This window comes from Thermobia domestica, chromosome 13, assembly GCF_964235325.1.
Source record: "Thermobia domestica chromosome 13, izTheDome1.hap1.1, whole genome shotgun sequence".
Taxonomy (NCBI): domain Eukaryota; kingdom Metazoa; phylum Arthropoda; class Insecta; order Zygentoma; family Lepismatidae; genus Thermobia; species Thermobia domestica.
In genome coordinates, this window is record NC_137466.1 from 70,530,906 (window position 1) to 70,556,468 (window position 25,563).

The window sequence follows — 25,563 nt, forward strand, 5'->3', positions numbered from 1 at the left end:
TGGAACAAGTGGTCTTTGTTAAATGTATTAACACCCTGATTTGCGTCTTGTTTTCTGATTTCTTAGTTCGGTAATAATATCTCTTTATATTTAGTTGTAAGGTATTAATTAATCTTAATTTAAATAATACTCTTCTGTGCTTTTTAGATCGCAAATTACTACTAGTTGTTAATGGCTTGACACACATTTTCGATATTGAATGAGGTACATGGAGGCAAATCTGGAGGACTATTTTTAAGTAAATGATCAACCAACTAGGAGGAACAATTCTACGAAATGGACATCAAACAATGTGTATCTATGACTTCCTTTATTTTAATAGTTACTCTTCTTTTAGGTAAAAACATTTGGTTGTATTACACGTTTCACATGCTCCTAAGTGTAAACGATCACATTTTGCTTATTCAACTTGTACTTTTAATCTAGATTACACAATGTCACATAGAACATTTATTCCTTTCTGGTAATTTTAAACACAGTACTTCTTGTACATACGTTTATAACTGCAATGCCATATATTAATTTTGGTTATGTTCCAAACACAAATGGTTATCAAAATATCAGACAATTATGTAGTCTGCAACGGTAAGGGACAAAATCTTGCGGACGAAACATTGCTACCCAAAATTCTGTGGGGTAAAATCTCTTGAGGACCGTATCTTGCTGGATCAAAACTCGTATCCGAAATCTCATACGAACAAGACATCACCATTATATATATATATATATATATATATATATATATATATATATATATATATATATATATATATATATATATATATATATATACGTATATATAAGATGCTTAATTTAAACACTGGAAGCGAAAAAGTTGACTGTTCAAAATGAATGGATTTATAACCTTTTAAAAAATAGGAGAAGTTTTATCCATCGAATATATTTTAGTTAAATTATTTATTGAGAGTGAACTGATAATCTCACTGTTGTTGAATATTTATGCCAAAAATAACTTAAAACATGATACTTTGTGTATAAAGTCCTCATTAAAAATAACTGGAAACTTGCCGCAGCTTGTTGAAAATTCAGCTTTCAAGAGAGGAAACTCATTTTTCTCTACATTTAAATCGAAATTCAATGTGTTATCTTCGTCTTCTGAAAATGGTTCAAACATTTGAAATAAATTTTCTGTATACTATACTGCACTCAGATTTATTTTTAAATTGCAGAAAGATTAAGTTTTCTGCGCTAATGACGTCTCAATTAAGAATAGTTTCTATTCGTTATGAAGAGGTAAATTAGTATGTTATTCACATGCTGCTTGAGGTGAAGGAAAGAAAAGTGTCCTTATCTATATCTGATAGTTCCCGTGAAATAGAGGGATCTTTCCTGTAATAATAGATATATTTTTTACCAAGACATAAAGTCTCTCATATTATAGAGCAGTTGGGTAGTAGAAGTTTAACTGTTTATACGTAACTAGTAGAAAATGGATCGATCTGGGCCAGACCTGAGCCAGTTTTAGCCAACTCACAAGCCACTGAGAAAATGACCACCGTGCACCGTGAGCCCACGGTCTTTTACGACCTCCATTTTAGGGGTGAATTCGTTCTCTTTTATGACCACTTTTTGGGGGGTGTATTCATTCTCTTTTACGAGCACATTTTAAGGGGTGAACTCATTTCCTTTTATGAGCACTTTTCCAACCCATATGTTGATTACGAACACATAGAAGAACAGATAACACATAACACTACGTAACACACAGCAGAACAGATAACAGATAAGAATATGAAACATAGAAGGGGTGTACTCGTTCCCTTTTATGAGCATATTTTCCAACCCCTATTTTAACATAGGAGATAACACATACGATTACGAACACATAGCAAAGCAGATAACACACAACAGAGCAGATAACACATAAGACTCGTACCCTTTTATGAACACTTTTTCAAGGGTGTATTCATTCTCTTTTATGAGCATATTTTTCAACCCTTATTGTAACATAGGAGATAACACATACGATTACGAACACATAGAAGAGCTGATAACACATAGCACTATTTTAACATAGCAGAACATAAGACTACGTAACATAGCAAGGGTGTACTCGTTCCCTTTTATGAGCACTTTTTCAACCCTTATTTTAACATAGGAGATAACACATAAGATTACGAACACATAGAAGAGAAGATAACACATAAAACTACGCAACACACAACAGAACAGATAATACATAAGAATACGTAACATAACAAGGGTGTATTCATTCTCTTTTACGACCTCCATTTTAAGGGGAACTCGTTTTCAACCCCTATTTTAACATGGCAGATAACACATAAGATTACGAACACATAACATAGCAGGGGTGAACTCGTTCTCTTTTATGAGCATATTTTCAACCCTTATTTTAACATAACGAGCAAGGATTACAATCGAACACCCACGGTCTACAGATAATCATTTTAGATGGTGTATTCATTCATTCTCTTTGATGACCATTTTTCCACCCCTAATGAAATTACATAGGAGAGCAGATAATACATAAGATTCGTTCTCTTTTACGACCTCTATTTTAAGGGTGAACTCGTTCCCTTTTATGATTACTTTTTCAACCCCTATTTTGAACATTTGAACATAGCAGAAATGACACAAGCATGTCCTCAAACTACTGGCCATCGTGAACAAAAGGTCAAACTCGAAAACGAAACAACATATTGAGGTGCTGTTTCCAAATCTAGTAACTGGTCATCAACTACTACAAGTTCCAAAAATAGTGGTCATCGAGGTCAAAGGTCACAGTACTTAAAACCTAATTACTCGAAAATGGAGCCACATACTCAGGTGCTGTTTCCACATTTAGTAATCGGTCACCAACTACTACATGTCCCAAAATTAGTGGTCATTGAGGTCAAAGGTCAAAATACTTAAAACCTAATAACACGAAAACTGAGCCACATATTGAGGTGCTGTTTCCACATTTAGTAATCGGCCACCAACTACTACAAGTTCCAAAATACTGATCATCGAGGTCAAAGGTCAACATACTTAAAACCCAATAACTCGACAACTGAGACACATATTGAAGTGCTGTTTCCAAATCTAGTAATACGCCATCAACTACTAAAGTTCCAAAAATAGTGGTCATCCAGGTCAAAGGTCAAAATACTTAAAACCTAATAACTCAGAAACGGAGCCACATATTGAGATGCTCTTTCCACATTTAGCAATTGGTCATCAGGTACTACAAGTTCCAAAATAATGATCATCGAGGTCAAACGTCAAACTCGAAAACGGATCCACATATTGAGATGCTGTTTCCAAATCTAGTAATACGCCCTCAACTACTACAAGTTCCAAAAATAGTGGTCATCGAGGTCAAAGGTCACAGTACTTAAAACCTAATAACTCAGAAACGGAGCCACATATTGAGATGCTCTTTCCACATTTAGCAATTGGTCATCAGGTACTACAAGTTCCAAAATAATGATCATCGAGGTCAAACGTCAAACTCGAAACCGGATCCACATATTGAGATGCTGTTTCCAAATCTAGTAACTGGTCATCAACTAGTACATGTTAAAAAGTACTGATCATCGAGGTCAAAGGTCAAACTCGAAAATGGATCCACATATTGAAGTGCTGTTTCCAAATCTAGTAATTGGTCATCAACTACTACAAGTTCTAAAATAATAACCTTCCAGGTCAAAGGTCAAATATTTAAACGCAAATAACTCTTAAATGGATCCACGTATTGAGGTGCTGTTTCCAAATCTAGTAACTGGTCATCAACTACTACAAGTTACAAAATAATGACCATCGAGGTCAAAGGTCAAAATACTTAAAACCCAATAACTCGACAACTGAGACACATATTGAGGTGTTATTTCCAAATCTAGTAACTGGTCATCAACTGCTACAAGTTCTAAAATAATGACCATCGAGAGCTTGTAAACGGAGCAACGGATAAATTTTGTACAAAGCAGAAAAAGTGAAAGAGGAATAAATTTGAGTGGTCTATTGAATTTTGTACCAACGAGAAATGTCATTTTTTCTAGACCATGTTCTAATATTTAAACAAACGAAGGGTGAATTTGAGGGACCTATTCAATTTTGCATCAACGAGAAATAATTGCGTATTTTAAACAAACAATCGGATAAATGTAACCGGCTCAGAAGCTCAATACTATTTTGTACTCTTGAGTGAGCTTTCCAATTTTGTAGCAAGAAGGACCATTTTTTAAAAAAACTAACTCAGAATTTCATTTCATTTTTGTAATACGAACCAGAAAAACTTGATTGGATTATTTCCTTAGGTACCAACTGGAAAAAGTGAAGGACCATTATTCAAATAAACGAAGGAATAGAGTATTTAGTTTTTGTACCAACTAGAAAAAAAGAAGTGAAGTATGAATAAAATTTAGGTGGACTATTTTCTTTTGTATCAATCAGAAAAAAAACGAAGAAGAGCCATTTTAACAACTTCATAATTTCGATGTTCTACTTTTTATACCAACGAGAAAAAATGAACTAGCTGAATATACGAAAGAATAAATTTAAGTGACCTATTCAATTTTGTACCCATGAGAAATGGCTCAGCAAAAGGCGAAGAAGGGCTATTTTAAACAATGAAGTATTTAGTTTTGCACCATTTTGGAGTATTCAAATAAACAAAGGAATTATAATTTGTGTCAACTCTAAAATCAATTAAACGAAGTAATGCATTTGAAAAACCGAAGTTGAGTATTTTATACCATTTTGTATTATTTCAACAAACAAAGGATTAAGCAAAATAAAGGATCATTTTATATCATTTTAAACTAGTCTATTTAATTTTGTAGCAACCAAAGGATTTTCACGGAAGAACAAAATTGTACTAATCAGAAAAACCGAAGAAGACCCATTTTAACTAACTGAGAATTTCTGTACCTTTTTGTACTATTTAAACAAACGATGGGATAAATTTGAGTGACCTGTTTTTTGTACTAACCAGAAAAATCGAAGAAGGTACCTTTATACTAGCTCAATGAACGAAAGAACAAATTTGAGTGTTCTACTTTTTATACCAAACAAAGAAGAACCATTTTGTACTAATCAAATAAACGAAAGAAAAAAGTGAAAAAAAGACCAATTTAACTAGCTCAGAATTTATATACGTTTTGTTTAGGTGTCCTACTTTTTGTACCAGCGTGAACCATTTTTAATTGACTTAGAATTTTATACCTTTTTGAAAAATTTGTATCAAATCGAAAAAAGCAAGGAAATACCATTTTAAATAGCTCAGCATGTTATAGCTTTTTGTTTTTTTGGTCTACCCAATTTAAACAAACAAAAGAATAAATTTGTCTGACCTATTCACTTTTATAGCAAGCAGAAAAAGCATGAAAAAAAACCGAAGAAGGTTCATTATAACAAGCTAGGTATTTTTATACCATTTTGTATTACGGGTGGTCTATTTCATTTTTGTAACAATCAGAAGAAAACAGCTCAGAATGTTATACCTTTGTGATGTTATATTTTTGTGTCATCCAGAGAACAATTTAAATTGCCTCTCCCTGACAATTCAGTTGCCAGAGTCCAATGTTAGTTATCTATTAAATTCTTAATACTACAGTACTACAAATTGATCCAGTTAACAGTTCAAGTTCTTTTATTCTTACACAATCAAATGCATATGCTACAGTGAGCTCAGTGTTCATTTACAGAATTAAATAATTGTTTATCTTTCTCTAAAAACATTTCTACTATTTTGTTGATATAATAATCACACTCTGTAATGTATTCATATACCAGATTAAATTTTTTCTCCAAAGTATAAGTGTTCTTAATATTACAACCTTTAAAATGCTTCTTTATATAAAGTTTATAGATTTTCTCTCTCATTTCACGTTTAATCAAGATTGTCCACACCTTTTGCAATAATTCGTAATCATACTGCAGCAAACAGTTGTGATCTTTTTCATTCTCATTATGTTTAGAACATGCTTCACATAATAATACTGAATTTGGTGTATACTCATTAAATAATTGTATAACACATGTATCACTAATAGTTTCACTAGTACAGTCGCACTCATTAGCTTCCAGTTCAAAACAGGTAATATTTGAAACACTGTCATCATCACTTTCCGGGAGTATTTCATCATTATATCTATTATAGCGTCTAAAATAATGCACTTCTTCTATTTCTTGTGTTGGATATATTATTCTCACTTTATCACGTAATTCATCTGGCAAATCGGGGTCAGACGGCTCGATTAACAGTATGGGTTTCTCGTTTTCACGCTGAATTTCTTTTTCTCTAGGTGAAACATAAACAATCTCCTTGCTAGTCATTTTTTCTGCTCTTCAGCAAAAACAAATCAAGTGTGATACATCTATTTATATACCTAGAAAAAAAGCATTCTATGCATTCTCCGTGTTTAATAATATGTTTCAAAACAATACAACATCGTGATGTATGTTCTATTATTTCCAAATATACTCCATAAACTTATATTCCATTATAATAAAATACATAAATGCAAAAATATATATTTGTCTTTTTTGACTTAGACGAGGAAAGAAAGTCTATAAATAATTGAATCGTTGAGCAATAGGCAATACACCTGTTAGGTAACGCATTCATAACGTTGTTTAAATATCTGCTTTTCTTACTTTGATATAATCTCTTCTTCTGCTGTGATCAAAAATGGCCATGCATGATGTTACGGAAATAACTATGGAGTCTGTTCTACACAATTATGACTCAACTCTGGTTTGTTAAATCTCACGTTCAATATTTTATGAGCCTTTCTTAGTGAAGGGAGAGGCAATTTAAATTGTTCTCTGGATGACACAAAAATATAACATCACAAAGGTATAACATTCTGAGCTGTTTTCTTCTGATTGTTACAAAAATGAAATAGACCACCAGTAATACAAAATGGTACAAAAATACCTAGCTTGTTATAATGAACCTTCTTCCCTTTTTTTTCATGCTTTTTCTGCTTGCTATAAAAGTGAATAGCTCAAACAAATTTGTTTTTCTATGCTTGGTATAGAAAGTAGACCTTCTCCGCTTTTTTAATTGCAAACAAAATTTATTCATTCTTCAATAGGCTAGTTACCATTGACCTTTGCTTAAGCCACTCAAATTTTTCTTTCCTTTTTCTGCTTGCTATAAAAGTGAATAGGTCAGACAAATTTATTCTTTTGTTTGTTTAAATTGGGTAGACCAAAAAAACAAAAAGCTATAACATGCTGAGCTATTTAAAATGGTATTTCCTTGCTTTTTTCGATTTGATACAAATTTTTCAAAAAGGTATAAAATTCTAAGTCAATTAAAAATGGTTCTCGTTGGTAAAAAAGATATAGGACACCCGAATAAATGGCATAAAAAGTATAGAATGCTGATCCTTCTTCTCCTTTTCTGGTTAGTACAAAGTGTTAATTCTTTCCTTTTTTCTGCTTGGCTAGTTAAAATAACCCTTCTTTGATTTTCTTCTGATTGGTACAAAAAATAGTACAGAATGGTATAAAGATCTGAGTTAGTTAAAATGGTTCTTCTTTACATTTTTTTCTGGTTCATACAAAGCTAAATACTCCATCCAAATTTTGAGTAAAATGGTTCACGTTCGCTTTCTCAAATTTAGCCCTTCGTTTTGTTTAAATAATACAACATGCACTAGAAATTCTAAGTTAGATAAAAATGACATTTCTCCTTGGTACAAAATGGAATAGATCACTTATATTTATCCCTTCGTTTATTTAAATAGTTAATATGGCATATATTTGCTTTCTTTCTTGTTACTCCATCCAACTTATTTTTTGCGTTACAGAAATTCTGCGCTAGTTAAAAAGGTCTTTTTTCGCTTTTTCTTTCGTTTATTTAAGTAGTACAAAATGGTATAAAATACTCAGCAAGTTAAAATGGAAAAGTAGAACACCCAAATTTGTTCTTTCGTTCATTGAGCTAGTATAAAGGTACCTTCTTCGATTTTTCTGGTTAGTACAAAAAAACAGGTCACTCAAATTTATCCCTTCGTTTGTTTAAATAGTACAAAAAGGTACAGAAATTCTCAGTTAGTTAAAATGGACCTCCTTCGGTTTTTCTCTGGTCTCACTCATGTTTATGCCTTCGTTTATTTAAATAGTTTAAAATGGTCCTTTTTGCTTTTTCTTTTGTTTGTTGAAATAATACAAAATGGCCGTTTTTAGAGTTGACACAAATTATAAGTTCTTTGTTAATTTGAATACTCCAAAATGGTGCAAAACTAAATACTCCATTGCTTATTTGAGTAGTAAAATTATAAAATAGTCCTTCTTCGCCCTTGTTCTTAGGTTGGTACAAAACTAAATAGACAACTCAAATTCTGAGCCAGAAAATCTATAAACTTTATTTAAAGAAGCATTTTAAAAGTTGTAATATTAAGAACACTTATACTTTGGAGAAAAAATTTAATCTGGTATATGAATACATTACAGAGTGTGATTATTATATCAACAAAATAGTAGAAATGTTTTTAGAGAAAGATAAACAATTATTTAATTCTGTAAATGAACACTGAGCCCACTGTAGCATATGCATTTGTTTGTGAATGAATAGAAGAACTTGAACTGTTAACTGGATCAATTTGTAGTACTGTAATATTACAAACATTGGACTGTGGCAACTGAATTGTCAGTGAGAGTCAATTTAAATTGTTCTCTGGATGGCACAGACATATACCAAATGTAACACCACAAAGGTATAAAATTCTGAGCTGTTTTCTTCTGATTGTTACAAAAATGGTATAATGGACCTTCCTGGTTGGTATAAGTCACACAAATTTATTTCTTCGTTTATTTGAATAACACAAAAAGGTATAGAAATTCTGAGCTTATTCCGTCGTTTGTTTGAGTAGCAGAATATGGTATTTGAGTAGTACAAAATGTACATAAAATAGACCTTCTCCGTTTTTTTTTAATTGCAAACAAAATTGAATAGATCACTCAGTTTTAATAGCACAAAAGGTACAAATTGACCTTCTTTGCTTAAGCCACTCAAAATTTATTCTTTCGTTTATTTGATTAGTACAAAATGTTAATTCTTTCCTTTTCCTGCTTGTTTTTCAAAACTGAATAGGTTACAAAAATTTATTCCTTCGTTTATTTGATTAGCTATATTGGATCTCTTTCGCTTTCTTCGTTTATTTAAATAGCACAAAAAGATATAAAATGCTGAGTTATTTAAAATGGTATTTCTTGTTGATACCAAATTGAATAGGTCACTCAAATTTATTCATTTGTTGATTTGTGTAGCACAAAAATACTCAACTAATTAAAATGGCCCTTCTTTGCTTTTCTTCTGATTGGTATAAAATTGAATAGATCACTCAAATTTATTCCTTCCTTTCTTTAAATAGCACATAAAGGTATAAAATGATCCTTCTTCGCCTTTTCTGGTCAGTACAAATTCTTTTCTTTTCCTGCTTTGTTTTTTCATTTGTTTGAATGACACAAAAGTACAGAAATTCTGAACTAGTTGTTTATTTGAATACTACTGAGCTGGTTAAAAAGACATTTCACGCTGGTACAAAAAGTAGGACACCTAAACAAAACGTATATAAATTCTGAGCTAGTTAAATTGGTCTTTTTTTCACTTTTTTCTTTCGTTTATTTGATTAGTACAAAATGGTTCTTCTTTGTTTGGTATAAAAAGTAGAACACTCAAATTTGTTCTTTCGTTCATTGAGCTAGTATAAAGGTACCTTCTTCGATTTTTCTGGTTAGTACAAAAAACAGGTCACTCAAATTTATCCCATCGTTTGTTTAAATAGTACAAAAAGGTACAGAAATTCTCAGTTAGTTAAAATGGGTCTTCTTCGGTTTTTCTGATTAGTACAATTTTGTTCTTCCGTGAAAATCCTTTGGTTGCTACAAAATTAAATAGACTAGTTTAAAATGATATAAAATGATCCTTTATTTTGCTTAATCCTTTGCTTGTTGAAATAATACAAAATGGTATAAAATACTCAACTTCGGTTTTTCAAATGCATTACTTCGTTTAATTGATTTTAGAGTTGACACAAATTATAATTCCTTTGTTTATTTGAATACTCCAAAATGGTGCAAAACTAAATACTTCAATGTTTAAAATAGCCCTTCTTCGCCTTTTGCTGAGCCATTTCTCATGGGTACAAAATTGAATAGGTCACTTAAATTTATTCTTTCGTATATTCAGCTAGTTCATTTTTTCTCGTTGGTATAAAAAGTAGAACATCGAAATTATGAAGTTGTTAAAATGGCTCTTCTTCGTTTTTTTTTCTGATTGATACAAAAGAAAATAGTCCACCTAAATTTTATTCATACTTCACTTCTTTTTTTCTAGTTGGTACAAAAACTAAATACTCTATTCCTTCGTTTATTTGAATAATGGTCCTTCACTTTTTCCAGTTGGTACCTAAGGAAATAATCCAATCAAGTTTTTCTGGTTCGTACAAAACTAAACACTTCATCCAAATTTGAGTATTACAAAAATGAAATGAAATTCTGAGTTAGTTTTTTTAAAAAATGGTCCTTCTTGCTACAAAATTGGAAAGCTCACTCAAGAGTACAAAATAGTATTGAGCTTCTGAGCCGGTTACATTTATCCGATTGTTTGTTTAAAATACGCAATTATTTCTCGTTGATGCAAAATTGAATAGGTCCCTCAAATTCACCCTTCGTTTGTTTAAATATTAGAACATGGTCTAGAAAAAATGACATTTCTCGTTGGTACAAAATTCAATAGACCACTCAAATTTATTCCTCTTTCACTTTTTCTGCTTTGTACAAAATTTATCCGTTGCTCCGTTTACAAGCTCTCGATGGTCATTATTTTAGAACTTGTAGCAGTTGATGACCAGTTACTAGATTTGGAAATAACACCTCAATATGTGTCTCAGTTGTCGAGTTATTGGGTTTTAAATATTTGACCTTTGACCTGGAAGGTTATTATTTTAGAACTTGTAGTAGTTGATGACCAATTACTAGATTTGGAAACAGCACTTCAATATGTGGATCCATTTAAGAGTTATTTGCATTTAAATATTTGACCTTTGACCTGGAAGGTTATTATTTTAGAACTTGTAGTAGTTGATGACCAATTACTAGATTTGGAAACAGCACTTCAATATGTGGATCCATTTTCGAGTTTGACCTTTGACCTCGATGATCAGTACTTTTTAACATGTACTAGTTGATGAACAGTTACTAGATTTGGAAACAGCATCTCAATATGTGGATCCGTTTTCGAGTTTGACGTTTGACCTCGATGATCATTATTTTGGAACTTGTAGTACCTGATGACCAATTGCTAAATGTGGAAAGAGCATCTCAATATGTGGCTCCGTTTCTGAGTTATTAGGTTTTAAGTATTTTGACCTTTGACCTCGATGACCACTATTTTTGGAACTTGTAGTAGTTGATGGCGTATTACTATAATTTGGAAACAGCATCTCAATATGTGGATCCGTTTTCGAGTTTGACGTTTGACCTCGATGATCATTATTTTGGAACTTGTAGTACCTGATGACCAATTGCTAAATGTGGAAAGAGCATCTCAATATGTGGCTCCGTTTCTGAGTTATTAGGTTTTAAGTATTTTGACCTTTGACCTGGATGACCACTATTTTTGGAACTTGTAGTAGTTGATGGCGTATTACTAGATTTGGAAACAGCACTTCAATATGTGTCTCAGTTGTCGAGTTATTGGGTTTTAAGTATGTTGACCTTTGACCTCGATGATCAGTATTTTGGAACTTGTAGTAGTTGGTGGCCGATTACTAAATGTGGAAACAGCACCTCAATATGTGGCTCAGTTTTCGTGTTATTAGGTTTTAAGTATTTTGACCTTTGACCTCAATGACCACTAATTTTGGGACATGTAGTAGTTGGTGACCGATTACTAAATGTGGAAACAGCACCTGAGTATGTGGCTCCATTTTCGAGTAATTAGGTTTTAAGTACTGTGACCTTTGACCTCGATGACCACTATTTTTGGAACTTGTAGTAGTTGATGACCAGTTACTAGATTTGGAAACAGCACCTCAATATGTTGTTTCGTTTTCGAGTTTGACCTTTTGTTCACGATGGCCAGTAGTTTGAGGACATGCTTATGTCATTTCTGCTATGTTCAAATGTTCAAAATAGGGGTTGAAAAAGTAATCATAAAAGGGAACGAGTTCACCCTTAAAATAGAGGTCGTAAAAGAGAACGAATCTTATGTATTATCTGCTCTCCTATGTAATTTCATTAGGGGTGGAAAAATGGTCATCAAAGAGAATGAATGAATACACCATCTAAAATGATTATCTGTAGACCGTGGGTGTTCGATTGTAATCCTTGCTCGTTATGTTAAAATAAGGGTTGAAAATATGCTCATAAAAGAGAACGAGTTCACCCCTGCTATGTTATGTGTTCGTAATCTTATGTGTTATCTGCCATGTTAAAATAGGGGTTGAAAACGAGTTCCCCTTAAAATGGAGGTCGTAAAAGAGAATGAATACACCCTTGTTATGTTACGTATTCTTATGTATTATCTGTTCTGTTGTGTGCTGCGTAGTTTTATGTGTTATCTTCTCTTCTATGTGTTCGTAATCTTATGTGTTATCTCCTATGTTAAAATAAGGGTTGAAAAAGTGCTCATAAAAGGGAACGAGTACACCCTTGCTATGTTACGTAGTCTTATGTTCTGCTATGTTAAAATAGTGCTATGTGTTATCAGCTCTTCTATGTGTTCGTAATCGTATGTGTTATCTCCTATGTTACAATAAGGGTTGAAAAATATGCTCATAAAAGAGAATGAATACACCCTTGAAAAAGTGTTCATAAAAGGGTACGAGTCTTATGTGTTATCTGCTCTGCTGTGTGTTATCTGCTTTGCTATGTGTTCGTAATCGTATGTGTTATCTCCTATGTTAAAATAGGGGTTGGAAAATATGCTCATAAAAGGGAACGAGTACACCCCTTCTATGTTTCATATTCTTATCTGTTATCTGTTCTGCTGTGTGTTACGTAGTGTTATGTGTTATCTGTTCTTCTATGTGTTCGTAATTAACATATGGGTTGGAAAAGTGCTCGTAAAAGGGAACGAGTACACCCTCTAAAATGGAGGTCGTAAAAGAGAATGAATACACCCCCTTAAAAGTGGTCATAAAAGAGAACGAATTCACCCCTAAAATGGAGGTCGTAAAAGACCGTGGGCTCACGGTGCACGGTGGTCATTTTGTCAGTGGCTTGTGAGTTGGCTAAAACTGGCTCAGGTCTGTTCCAGATCGATCCATTTTCTACTACTTACGTATATATGCTACTGTTAAACTATGCATACAGTGGTGTTTTGAAAATTCTACACGGAAATCATTATGGCAAAATTTCATCCCGCAAGATTTTGCACTATGAGCTTTTCCTCTAGGCAACATTTCGTGTCACGAGATTCTGGCCAGATGAGGTTTCGGGCGGACGAGATTTTAGCCAGCTAGGTTTTGAACGACGGTGTTTTGACCACTTGGGTGCCAGGTTGTAGCTGCGAAGTTTCGGCCACGAGGTTATGGCTGCGAGTTTTCGGCCGCAAGATTTTGTGCCCGAATTGTTACCAAGACGTAAGATGTTGAATGCCCGTTAGTTATGTTAGATGATCGGCTGTAGTGCGTCAGGTAGGTTAGAATGGAAAAGTCTGAGAAAGCATGCAGACAATGGTGATGAGAAAAGAGAAATTCTTTCGGGTTTCAAACCGAACAAATTCTGGTGAGATAATTGTTTTAAGTGTATCTAAGACGCCAGTCAGTTACATGTTTCTGAGAGACAGTGTCCAAATTCATGGCGGCTTACAAAATTTATGGCAAAACAACATCGGCGTGAGAAGCAGCTTCAATAGTGACACGGATATTCGAGCATTGTAGATTATACATTATCATTATTACTATCGAATGCAGCAAAATGACTATAGAACTCAACCAGCCTATTGTGACAATCATAGTCTGACGCGCGTACCATAACCTGAACATCCGCAGTCGAATTGCAATGCCTAAACCTCTTATTACTGCCAACAACACTTTAGCGCGAAGAAAATGATGTCAACACGATGCAAAGTGGACAGTCGACTATTCTAAACACGTAATATAGTTTCGGGAGTCATCTTTTACCTTATTTCCAACAAGAAATCATGTTTCTGTATGCCCAAATGGCCAGAAACCTAAGTTCCGAAGTCTCTTCTACTTTCCGTGAAACATGGTATCGGCTTTGTGATATTGTAGGCTGCAATTTCCAGCTATTCTGTACGTCCTGTGATCCGGTGACAGAATGTATTACTTTCCCCTGGTAATGTGGACACGATGATCACGTGGATATTATTGATTTGAGTAGATTTTCTGCAACGATTTCTTGCATTGTCGTGCAATTTTCAAGGCGCTGTCTAGCGGAAAAACTTAATGGGTTGTTGGACATCATTTCCTTTGAATCATGACCTAGTAGAACAGACTCATATTGGAGCCTCCTACAACGTAAAATACGTAAAATCATATGATTGTAGCATTTTCGTAGCATAAGCCTGAAACCGAGGTTACGGGGAATTAAGTTCTTCTTTTATAAGCAATTGTTGAAGATCTTCAATATGTCAGTTTGACTATCGTGGAACATGAATTGCTTTTGTTTCTGTTGCAAAGAGACGGGTACAAACTTTTACGGAATAATTGTAAATCGTAAATTTCATTAACTTGTCCCGAATACTTATGGTATGTGGCTATTAGTACTGAGAAACGTTTAAAACAAAACTCGATAGTTGTTGTTTCACAATTATGCTCAAAATTATATTAAAACTCAACTTTTGAGTCAGAAATTAATTACAATAAAACTATATTGTTAATATTGTGAACAAGAATGTAAGTGTTTTCTTCTACTCTTATACTTTCATATTGGTTTTAATCTTTTCTACGTTCAATTTATGTTTCAAAAAGTAATCCATATTTTTCTAGTATGTTACAAGTTTAAATGTTTCATAATAAAAGTTGGAAGAGATACAAAGAAATGTAGCAGCTCAGGGAAGGAAGACATGTTGAAACTTCATCACGAAATAATAGAAGATTTACGATTCATAAGTTCCATGCTAGACGGTAAGTGTTATGATCATTGTGTTACTTTAAGCTTAAAGAGCTACAGGTTATAGACTCAGTGCTACATGGTAAGGATAATAGTTGTAATGATATCGAAAAGTCTAGAATAACAATAACTTACTAACTCATGCTAATGCAACCATAACATTCGTAAATTCTATATAATTACTTCATATTACACATTAGATACAATCATTATCATGATATTTAAAATTCAATGCTATCGACTTACACATGATTTAATAACAACAGCGAATTACAAAATTTACATTGAATGGTAAATATAAGCCTTATTGTGTTGTTTATAGCTAAAAAAAGATTTATACAGAGTGAATCAAAATTATGTGAACACTATTTGAGAGAAACCATTTAGTCATAGTTTTCATTACAGAGAGTCTCAACCTGCCTACTAGCACGATTAATGCACATAAATTAACGTTTAACAGTACAATTTAGTGCCCTGAACACACATTTCAGGAGAAATGGTGGATATCACACTTTTTATTCTGTATTTGAGTTTTTCTATGTCGATTTCACTTTTGTGCTAATACACTCGCTCCTTTATCATACCCCATAACCAGAAGTCACAGGGTATAAGATCCGGAGATCAACGGTCCGCCGAGACCAATCCAATGATTTGGGAATGTTTGATCAAGATAAGCATGAGCAAAATGAGGCGGTCCATCATCATGTTGAATATAACATTCTCGTCTAAGTTGTAGGGGCATCTTATCAACGGCACTCTTGCAGCATTTGCAAGTAGCCATCTGTAGTCACCGTTCGAGCTGTGAAGAAAAATGGGTCAATTACAGCAGTAGGGTTCACGATATACCACACATTTACCTTCGAGGATCCACCTTCATGCTCACGAATAATACGTGGATTTTCAGTAGGACAGAAAATTGTGTTTTCACGATTAACATGACCACTGGTATGAAAGGTAGCTTCATCACTGACTGACAATGCGCAGCTGCATCCGTGGCATTTCAGCTAGAATCTCATAGCATTCTAGTCGTGCCTCTTCCTGCCGAACAGTAAAATCTTGAACGATTTTAGGTGATATGGTCGCATGCCGAGGTCCTTGGATGGAATTCGGATCACTGTCTTCTGTGGAATCTCTGTTTCCAGACAGCAATGTCTCGGCGATTTTGATGTACTCCTTACTATGGCTCTTGTACTGTTTAATTCACTTCTGCCAGTTCTAGGTCGACCAGAATTTCCTCAATAATTTTGTCTGCTAATGATCCAATTGCTACAAACTTTTGGTAAATGCGATAAATTGTTAAACGAGTTGGTGGTCGTCAATCTGGATATTGTTCTGCAAACTTTCAAAGCACTTCTGTTGCTGATTGCAGAACGTCCACTAAGCTTGCTACCACTTTTCTTTGCTCCAATGTGAGTCTGTCAGCCATGGGTAAGCATTAATAGAAAACAAAAAACAAACTATAGATTTTAACATAATTTTAACTCACCCTGTATGTTTTACGCAACATTGTAAGTTTGTGTTATTTTGTGATAGTTAACCTTTACGATTTATAATTTACTGCATATGATACTCAATGGTAAAAGCCAGTGGCGTATTTACGATTTTCTTTCGGGGGGGGGGCGGGCTTTGCTAACTTCAGACCTGGAAGTGTGAAAATTGTGCAAGATATTTCATTTACTTTAATATAGTAAATAAAATTTCGGAAGGGGGGGCTTAAGCCCAGAAGCCACCTCCCTAAATACGCCACTGGTAAGAGTAATAATTTTTGTGCTACTTGGAGCTCGAGTGTTATAATTTCAAACTCTAGGCTTTATAGTAAATATAATCAACACAATATTGTGTAAAGGTAAAAAGTTAGAACTTGCAAGCTCTGTTTAATTGTGAATATAATTATTGTTATACTAGGTACGGATAAAGAATAACAACTTTCTAAATATTTTGTATTCATTTTTGCTTGAACCTCTACATATACAACTTATAGAAACTATGCTATATCGTAGATAATCAGTTTTATGATGTTTGAAAGTGACGAACTACAATTTATAAAATCAATACTAGATGGTAAGTATAAGCATTGTTAAGATAAAGTTGTTGTGTCAGGAAATATAATTAAACAATTACCGACCTAGTAACTCAGTACTCATGGTAACGATAAACTGTTATGTTACTTCGAATGAAATATTTTTTTAGTTATAAGCTCTATATTAGTAGAGCAAATACAACTATGGTCATAGAGTAATTATACAGTAAAAGAAGTTACAAGTGCTCTTCACGCTAAAACTATGAAGACTGTTGCGCCACCACTCAAGAAAGTAGGAGAACCACGAACCACTAAAAGTAAGAACGAATGAAATCATTCAGAGCGTCTGAATCTGATAGAATTAGCCAATGATACACTTAGCTACTGCAAGTAGCAGACGATGCAGTTAGTTACAACTCGAGCCGGTAGTATCGCAGTCACTTTCGTTGTATTGTGGGAAAAAATAATTTCCATTAGTTATATAGGAAGTGGTTCATCTGGGTAATCAGTGACTATCGTTATATTGTCAAATGATCGAGAATAACGATTTAAAAATTTTATGTTAAATTTGATGAGGAAATTTAAGTATTATTATTCTACTTACTACTTAGTCTCGTGGAATCCAGATACGTCTAGAGATTTTTTTTTTTAATTATGCTGAAAGAATAAGTAGTGTATAACATGCAGATATAGTAAATAGTATACGTATTATGGTGATTTTTTTTTTCAATTTTGGAAAACAGCGTTCCAGCATTCTTTCCAGAGTTTACTCTCGTGATAAAACGGGAAATAGAAAAGTAGCATTTCAGCGTTTCCTAAACTGTTAATAGCTGCGAAATAAGATAGGGTAGATTATTTGGGTTAAGAAATAAAATTTCCCTTTCAATGTTGAGTTATCGAATAAATTTGATTCGCTTATCCATGTGAAGAACAAAACTACGCTTCCAATAGTTTTCTTCTTCAGCTTCGCAAACGCTGAGTAACAAAGAAGCAGAGAAATACATGGTTCAATCCTAGGCCAAGGTTTGTGTTCTAAAATATTGTGCCCAGAAATTATCTAAAAATCCAAAAAGTTTTTATCACTCTCTACATAGCAACAACAATCACTAAACACAAACTATATACAACTTCCTTACAAGGCTGTCTATAATCTTTATTATAAATTAACTAGAAATGTTACAGTTTCGGAAGTATATCACTTCCTTCTTCAGACTACTACTTCAACTTAAATCATAAATAATATTACATCACTTGTTATCTCTACCAATCAGGAATCACTTTTCATTAAAATTCAATATATATGTCCATTGTTGTGACATTTTGAATTCTTAACAGACATAATAAAATGTTAAGAAATCTTTATATTTCTTTTAACATATATTAACTAAAATAAATACTAAATAACTACCTAAATATTGAATTTTTTACCTGAATATTGAATACTAATTAACTACCTGAATATTGAAAAAACACATAAATAAATTTAATCTTATAATACAATATAACCCTATATTGTCCTTATATTCTACCTTTCTTGTTTCTTATTTCTTCTCTTTTCAACATGTCCTCCCACTCTTCATTAATATTCAAAACACTATCCCAGTTCATAGCTTTATCGTAAATTTCTTTTATCCTCCTCGCTTCTTTCCACTTTCAAACCAGTTGTCTCCTTTCATATTTCAATATATTCTCTCCTTCCCAGTTTACTTCGTGGCCTGTTTCATCGACGTGCTTGTAAATGGCATTAGTGTCTCTCTTCAATCTTACATAATATTTATGTTGTTTTAAACGTTCTTGCATTCTCTTCTTGGTTTCCCCTACATACACCTTATCACACATCCCACACGGTACTTCATATATCACTCCTTTTTTTACGTAATTCCGCTGACGTTCTCATCTTCTTTTTCTTTATATCTATTATCTTGATTCCTCCTTTCCTGTACGTCTTAATACCGTCTCTCTTAAAAATTCTTCTTATCTTCTCTGATATCAACCTTGCACTTTCAATACTATCAAGTGATTCCTGATTGGTAGAAATAACAAGTGATGTAATATTATTTATGATTTCAGTTGGAGTAGTAGTCTCAGGAAGGAAGTGATATACTTCCGAAACTGTAACATTTCTAGTTAATTTATAATAAAGATTATAGACAGCCTTGTAAGAAAGTTGAATTTAGTTTGTGTTTAAGATGGACACAAGGCCTTTTTATCATAATAACAATCACTAATGTTCATTTCTACTTTAACCGATAGCGTGTAAGCCTTGAAGTTGAAATATACATGTCTTTCTTTTACATTATATTTAATGTTCCTCACCACTAATGGCAAAATGTGGCGAGTAATAATGAAAAAGTGTATGATTTGTTCCTGTGGGTAACAGGTAATAAATCAATCTGATCTGTTCAGTATAAAGGGAACCAAGTCCATGTTTGGTCATTTTTTCTTTTTTTTTTAAACATATTTTATCTATAAGATATCTACCTCAAGCTCCTTTCAGAACTTAAAAGATTCATATCCAGACATTATAAATAACTCTTAGTCCATAATGTAAGAAAAAAAAAGTTAATTTTCTGACCATATAAGCATGTAGTTAGAATTTTGTATCTTTCTCTCAGAACCCTAGTAATTGGGTTTGATTCCCTTGTGATCGGAACCCTCTATATATTTGAATTAAGACTTGAATTTTAACTGTGAAAAAAATATCTTTAACCTTTCGTTAGTAAACCTATTCTGGCCTTACTACGTCAACAATTTATAGAAAAAACAGGACATTTAACTGTTCTAAACTGGTCTAGACAACATGATACAAAAATCTCAATTTATGCCTGTTGAACTATCGTATGCTTCAGTCTCTGCAGAATTTTCTGAATGGTGTTAAATTAGTTTGAAACGAAGCCAATAAAAGGCACGAGTCACAATTTATTTTACTATAAACAACAGCAGTAGTATAACAACGGGCTATGGTGTTGTTGCCGGAATTATGAGAGTAACTCTTCGAATACAAGGGCGCATATGCAGTTTTATATTGTTATAATAATAATAAAAATAAATGTTACGCAAAATGATCAATATTTTGGACAGCCTGATACTACTAACTCCTAATATATATATATATTAGGGTGGTCCTTAATTTTCGATTTCCGAATTTCTTTGCTCCCAACCCCTAAATTGGTTCCATGTCGGACCAAATTAATCTGTGAAAAAAATGGGCTCAATCGAAGAATATTTAACCGACCCCCAAGCGACCTAAACATCTGAATGCATTTACAATGTATAGTATATGGCAAAAGTTTGTAATAAACTCTTGTAACTTAAAAATGGCTGAGGGAAAGGAACCATATCTTGGATAGAAGTTGTAGAAGTAGATCCATACCTGATACTGACTAGTGAACGAGATGAGGCATATATTTACGTCCACCATCTTGGATTCGGGCACAAAATTTTAAACCAGAAACTGCGGCATTTGCATTCTTTGATGATGAAGTGCCACATGTGAAAGAAAAACTGGTTCTTAATATAAAAGGGGGTACAGAAGAATGTGATGCACAAAATCTAAGTTATCAGCGCCGTAACTTAGATTTCTTTCTTGGGGGGCAAGCGTTAATATGCGTATTTGGGCCCCTAGAAAAGTTATTTTTCTAATTGTTGGGCCCCCTTTACCTTCTTTTTTTTACTCTTTATGGGGCTCCAGGAGCCCGTGGGCCCTCGCGCATAGCAAGGTCTGCGGGGCCTTCAGTTACGCCCCTGGTTCTTTCCATATATGACAAATTAATTAAGGAGACAATATTGAAAAATCTCAAAGTCATACGAATAAATATTATTTCTAGGGTCTCTAATAGTAGACAATTTTTTTACTGAAATGGGCCCACGACTCATTTCTTGTTTTATTTACCTTTTGGGTGCTGTTTTGTTTATGTAATGTAGTGAACCTCTTTGATGCTTCATTTATAATTTCATACCGTATATGGAGTAAGAAAATGTCTTAAAATGGGCACTCCTGGAACGGTGGGGAGCTTCCCTGGGAGAGCAGTTGTCCCTCCTACCCACTCCTCACAAGTTACGGCCCTAATCTTCATCGAAGCTAATTTGAGAGGAGTGACAAACAAAACTAAATTAATTAATATGTATCTGACATGTACGATTATTTCCTTTTGTGGAAAGTAGAAAAATGTCAGTTCTACAGTCCGAAAATGAAAACAGCCCTATATGTCAGATGCATATTGACTAATTTAGTTTTGTTTGTCACTTCTTTCAAATTAGCTTCGATGGAGATGACCGGTTTTCGAACTCAACGATTCAATTTTATCTACAACATAGAAAAGTATTTGAAATAAAGTTATTTCAAACGAAAGTACTGTTTTAGTTCGACGTTTGACTACAAAAGTCAATCCGATGTTATAGCATATATCAAGTTACCAAACCTTAGACCCGTCTTGAAACGTTATTACTAACAAAGATTCACAAGATAGGTGAAATGTTTTGTTTATCATTTCAGAAATATACAAATATTTGATAGAAAATTTATTCAGATCGTGGGAAGTATAGAGGGAAGAAACCAGGCATTTTTACGGTTGCCCGGTGGACCAGTCGACCCGTGGGTAGGGATCCCACCTACATAAATTGCTTTCAATACTTCAAGCTAAATAAATTCAATATCAGAGTAATTTAAATCATCGGAATAGGAGGTCTAAATGTTGCATTTTGTTTAATCTTGATATAACTCATGATCTATTAAAACAAAATAAAACATGCTATGTATAAAGATGTGTGACGTAGATGTACCGTACGTAGTCAACTTACCTCAAATTAACAATTACTTAGAAGTTACACTGATTGAACCTATGCAATACAGATGTAACTAGAATTATTTGTATGTGTGTTACTTTTATTAAGTATTTTATACTTTTGTTTCAGATTCATCTAATTACCAGAAACATCATATTCAAGAACAAGTTCTAAAATTTATTCAAAAGTTTGAAAATAAATATAACGACACCAAGGCAATTCTTCCAAGCTACATTGGAAACCAAACAGATACTTCTTTATTAGATGTTTGTCCTGAAATATATTTGCAAGAAGTTGGATTTAGTGCTAAAAACTGCTCAAATGCTCGTTCAATCAGTGAACTCATTACACTAGTTTTTGCTTTTATTAGTGTCACTGAACATCATCTCAACATTCAAGCAAAGTGTTTACAAACTATATTTGAAAAATACAATAAAATACATGTTTTCATAGCTACAAGCAATAAATATAGGGAGTATATTGAAAAAGTGGTTAAAAATGCAGTTCTAGTTTTCTTTCCGGATGATTTCACCTTAGGTCAAATACTGAATGAAGTAACTAGAAGAATAAAGACAAAATATACCTTGATTTCAAGGGATGTCTTTACACATTTAACTGCACACGCCAATTTAGAAAGGCAAATCAGAATTATATCTACTGTAGAGGGAGTTACTGTTGCAGGAGGGTCTTTCAGGAACTTAACAGGACATTGGAGAGTTGGTTGCTTTCAAACAAGAATCAAGAATTTCTTCTTAGAGTATATAGAAGGCTATTACCATTCTGTAGAAAGTTGTATGTATTGTGATTATTTGCAAGGCCCTTTTGTCACAAAGACATCTTTACTTGGTAGATTTCCTTTCAATGAGCAGCTCCCTTCTGAAGTTGTAATGCATGATTGGTTCTTAAGACTAAAACAAGCTGGTATCTTTGTTGTTAATTGCCTTGACGTCATGTATTTCACTTACAGTGTTACAAAATCAATTGATAAGATCGCATGGTTATCCCTTGCTAGAGCTTCGTTAGTGGACAGTATTTTAACACCAAAACGAAAATTTTTCCGGTTCACATGTGAAGAAATAAACTTTGTATGTAATTCTACTCGTTGGGTGTACTCGTACTTACTTCCACCTTGTTGCAATCTCCAAATTACTAATGCCTTAAATGAACTTATTAACTTGACTAAAAGTTTGAATATCAGTTTCAAAATCACTTGGGGCACTCTCCTGGGAGCTGTGAAGCTTCAAAGTTTCTTGCCGTGGGATCCGGATGGAGACATCTCTTTGACTAAACAAGATTTTGAGAAATTGATTGAACACAAAGATGTTCTTGAAATGAAGGGACTGATTCTCCGACAACAAAGGAACTGTTATTATCATTTCCTTACTCCTGATATAAGATTTGACTTGTTTTGTGAAAATACTTTGAATGTGTCCGTGGTATCTTTGCCTTCTGACATAAAAAATATAGCCACTAAAGTTCGATTTCTTGGATTGTGGATGGATTCAGAGATTAGTCCTGCGGATTTTGTTCGTAATTATTATGGTCCACATTACCTTATACACAAACAGCATTGTTTGTATCACATTCACATTCGCCATTGTCTTAATTATTATCAAAATACCCCTGGAAAGTGGTTTCCTTGTCCTGAACCATCTCATCATGCATGTTTGCAAAACCATTATTCACAAGAAGGAAGCATTGATTTTATTGTTCGTCAGCAAGACACAGTTTGCGAATGTGCATGAATTATTAGATTTTCACAATGACGCAAACGATTAGATGACGCAATATCTTTTTAGTTTTATTTTATATTTAATTATTAGAAACATGTAGTATTGTAAAACAACTCCCAGGATTTCACAGATTTTCATTTTATACAGTGTGGCTGAATCCCTTAGTCTCATTGGGATAATTGTGGAAATAGAAATAAATACAGTCCCAATCTGGCTGTCTAATTAATAGATATGTACCTTATCGGCTATAAAACTGTGACTCGTCTTATCTTTGACATAGGTTATACGCAGATGCATGGGGTAGGGACATCACTACAAAGATATCCCGTCTTTTCTGAAAATGTATCTAATTTTAGGTATCATTTTACAAATTTTAATATAATTTATTGTGATATTGAATTTGGATCCCCCAAAAGTTTTGGACCCCTTCCGAGATAAATTCCTTTGCACATGTCTGCGCAGATGTTTTGTAGTATCAATCACAATATCGATTAGACAATATATGGAAATTTCAAATATATGAAAGATAAGAACAATTGTATATGGTATTAATCATATCCCTTGTGTTCGACATATAGTTATGTAAATTCTATGGTATAATTACAATATGCTCTTACAACGTTCACCTCGCACCTCTATCGTTTGATTCCGCTAGAAAATCTTTTCTTCTATCTTGCCTCATACGGCATGTTGCTCCACGTTTCTCTATTGTTGCTACCTTACAAAATTTGGATTTTGAAAAAGTTATACAGTATATTTATAAGTAAAATACAAAAGTACTTCGGTATATACAAGGACACCTTCTAGGTAGTAAGTTCATATATTATTCTGAAAGATACAATCATAAGAATAATTTTTGGTTTGTTAAACTTTCCTTATCAAGAGCACATATGCTTGCAATTTTGCTTCTTAATAATTTTGCTTGCACTTCCTTAGTTTTCTATTGGTGCAGTGATACTTGGATCCATTTGCAATATCTACTGGCACATGAAAAACTTATTTTTTATTTAATTTCGGGGTCAAAATCAGTGGCCTCCGTCTTGAATTTCCAACTTTTTTTCTTTAGCAATGTATCCACAGAGAAAAAGATACGAGTATTTTAAAGAAATCGATTCTCGAGAGGAGAGGAAGGCATTATTATGTTTTTTTAAAGAATAATATTCAATAAATTTTTCTTATCAAATCACGGGCCTACTATGATACTGGAACACCTTACTAGAAAACTGAGTGGATTTTGAATTTAACGTCCCTTTCAGCAGCAAGAATATATGAGACGGGATCTACTGATTAACGTAGAATCCAAACCACATGAGCTCCGGGTCCCCTACGCAAAAGGCGCATATGTTAACCGCTTAGCTACGAAGAAGCTCACCCTATTACAAAAGTAAATTATGTTAATTTTATATGGTAGTTCTTAATTGATTAAAGGTTTTCATTCTTATATGTCTGTTAACTTGCCAGTCAATCAGATATCGAAATTTCAGAAAATAGTTTTAGGTCTACATAACTCGTGTACAGGGCTGTCTCATAAGGATTTTCACGAAACATCAGGTGTTTACCCTAATTCATTCTTGGGATTTCAAATATTTGAAAGATGATGATCCATACTTTGATGAGTCATTTTATTGCACTGTGTGCTGTCAATGTCATGAAATGAACTCATAGTGAAATATAACTATTACTAATAGGAAAAAGTCAAAGTTGGGTGGAAAACAATTTATTCATTCTGAAAATGGAATTTTCATCGATATCATTGGGATCGAAATTTACTTCCGCCCCAGGCACTAGAAATCAACGGGATGACTTTGCTTGTGTAAATGTGTGAGTATTGTACAGTAATATTTTCCGCACTTTAATATGTATATTTTGAGGAGGTAAAAATAATACAATATGTACATATTTGGTGTTGTATAATGAATAAAGCTCAAATATTACAAAAAATAAATTATTCTTAGAAAACCGTTT

The 25,563-nt window shown here is 33.3% G+C and overlaps 1 protein-coding gene across 2 annotated transcripts in view; it reads left to right on the forward strand.

Annotated features, from left to right (window-relative positions):
* The window catches only part of LOC145668222 (uncharacterized), a 29,421-nt gene extending 3,867 nt beyond the window's left edge, over positions 1-25,554 (forward strand). The window contains exons 2-4 of one of the 2 annotated variants that reach the window (XM_081735874.1): positions 148-337; positions 14,937-15,074; positions 21,995-25,554. In XM_081735874.1, the coding sequence (XP_081592000.1) occupies positions 277-337; positions 14,937-15,074; positions 21,995-23,610 (1,815 nt within the window). In that variant the 5' untranslated portion in view covers positions 148-276 and the 3' untranslated portion in view covers positions 23,611-25,554. Of the gene's footprint in view, positions 1-147; positions 338-14,936; positions 15,075-17,277; positions 17,398-21,994 lie in introns of those variants that run through there. The other variant, XM_081735875.1, reaches the window with a different exon arrangement.
* Positions 25,555-25,563: the final 9 nt, after the last annotated feature.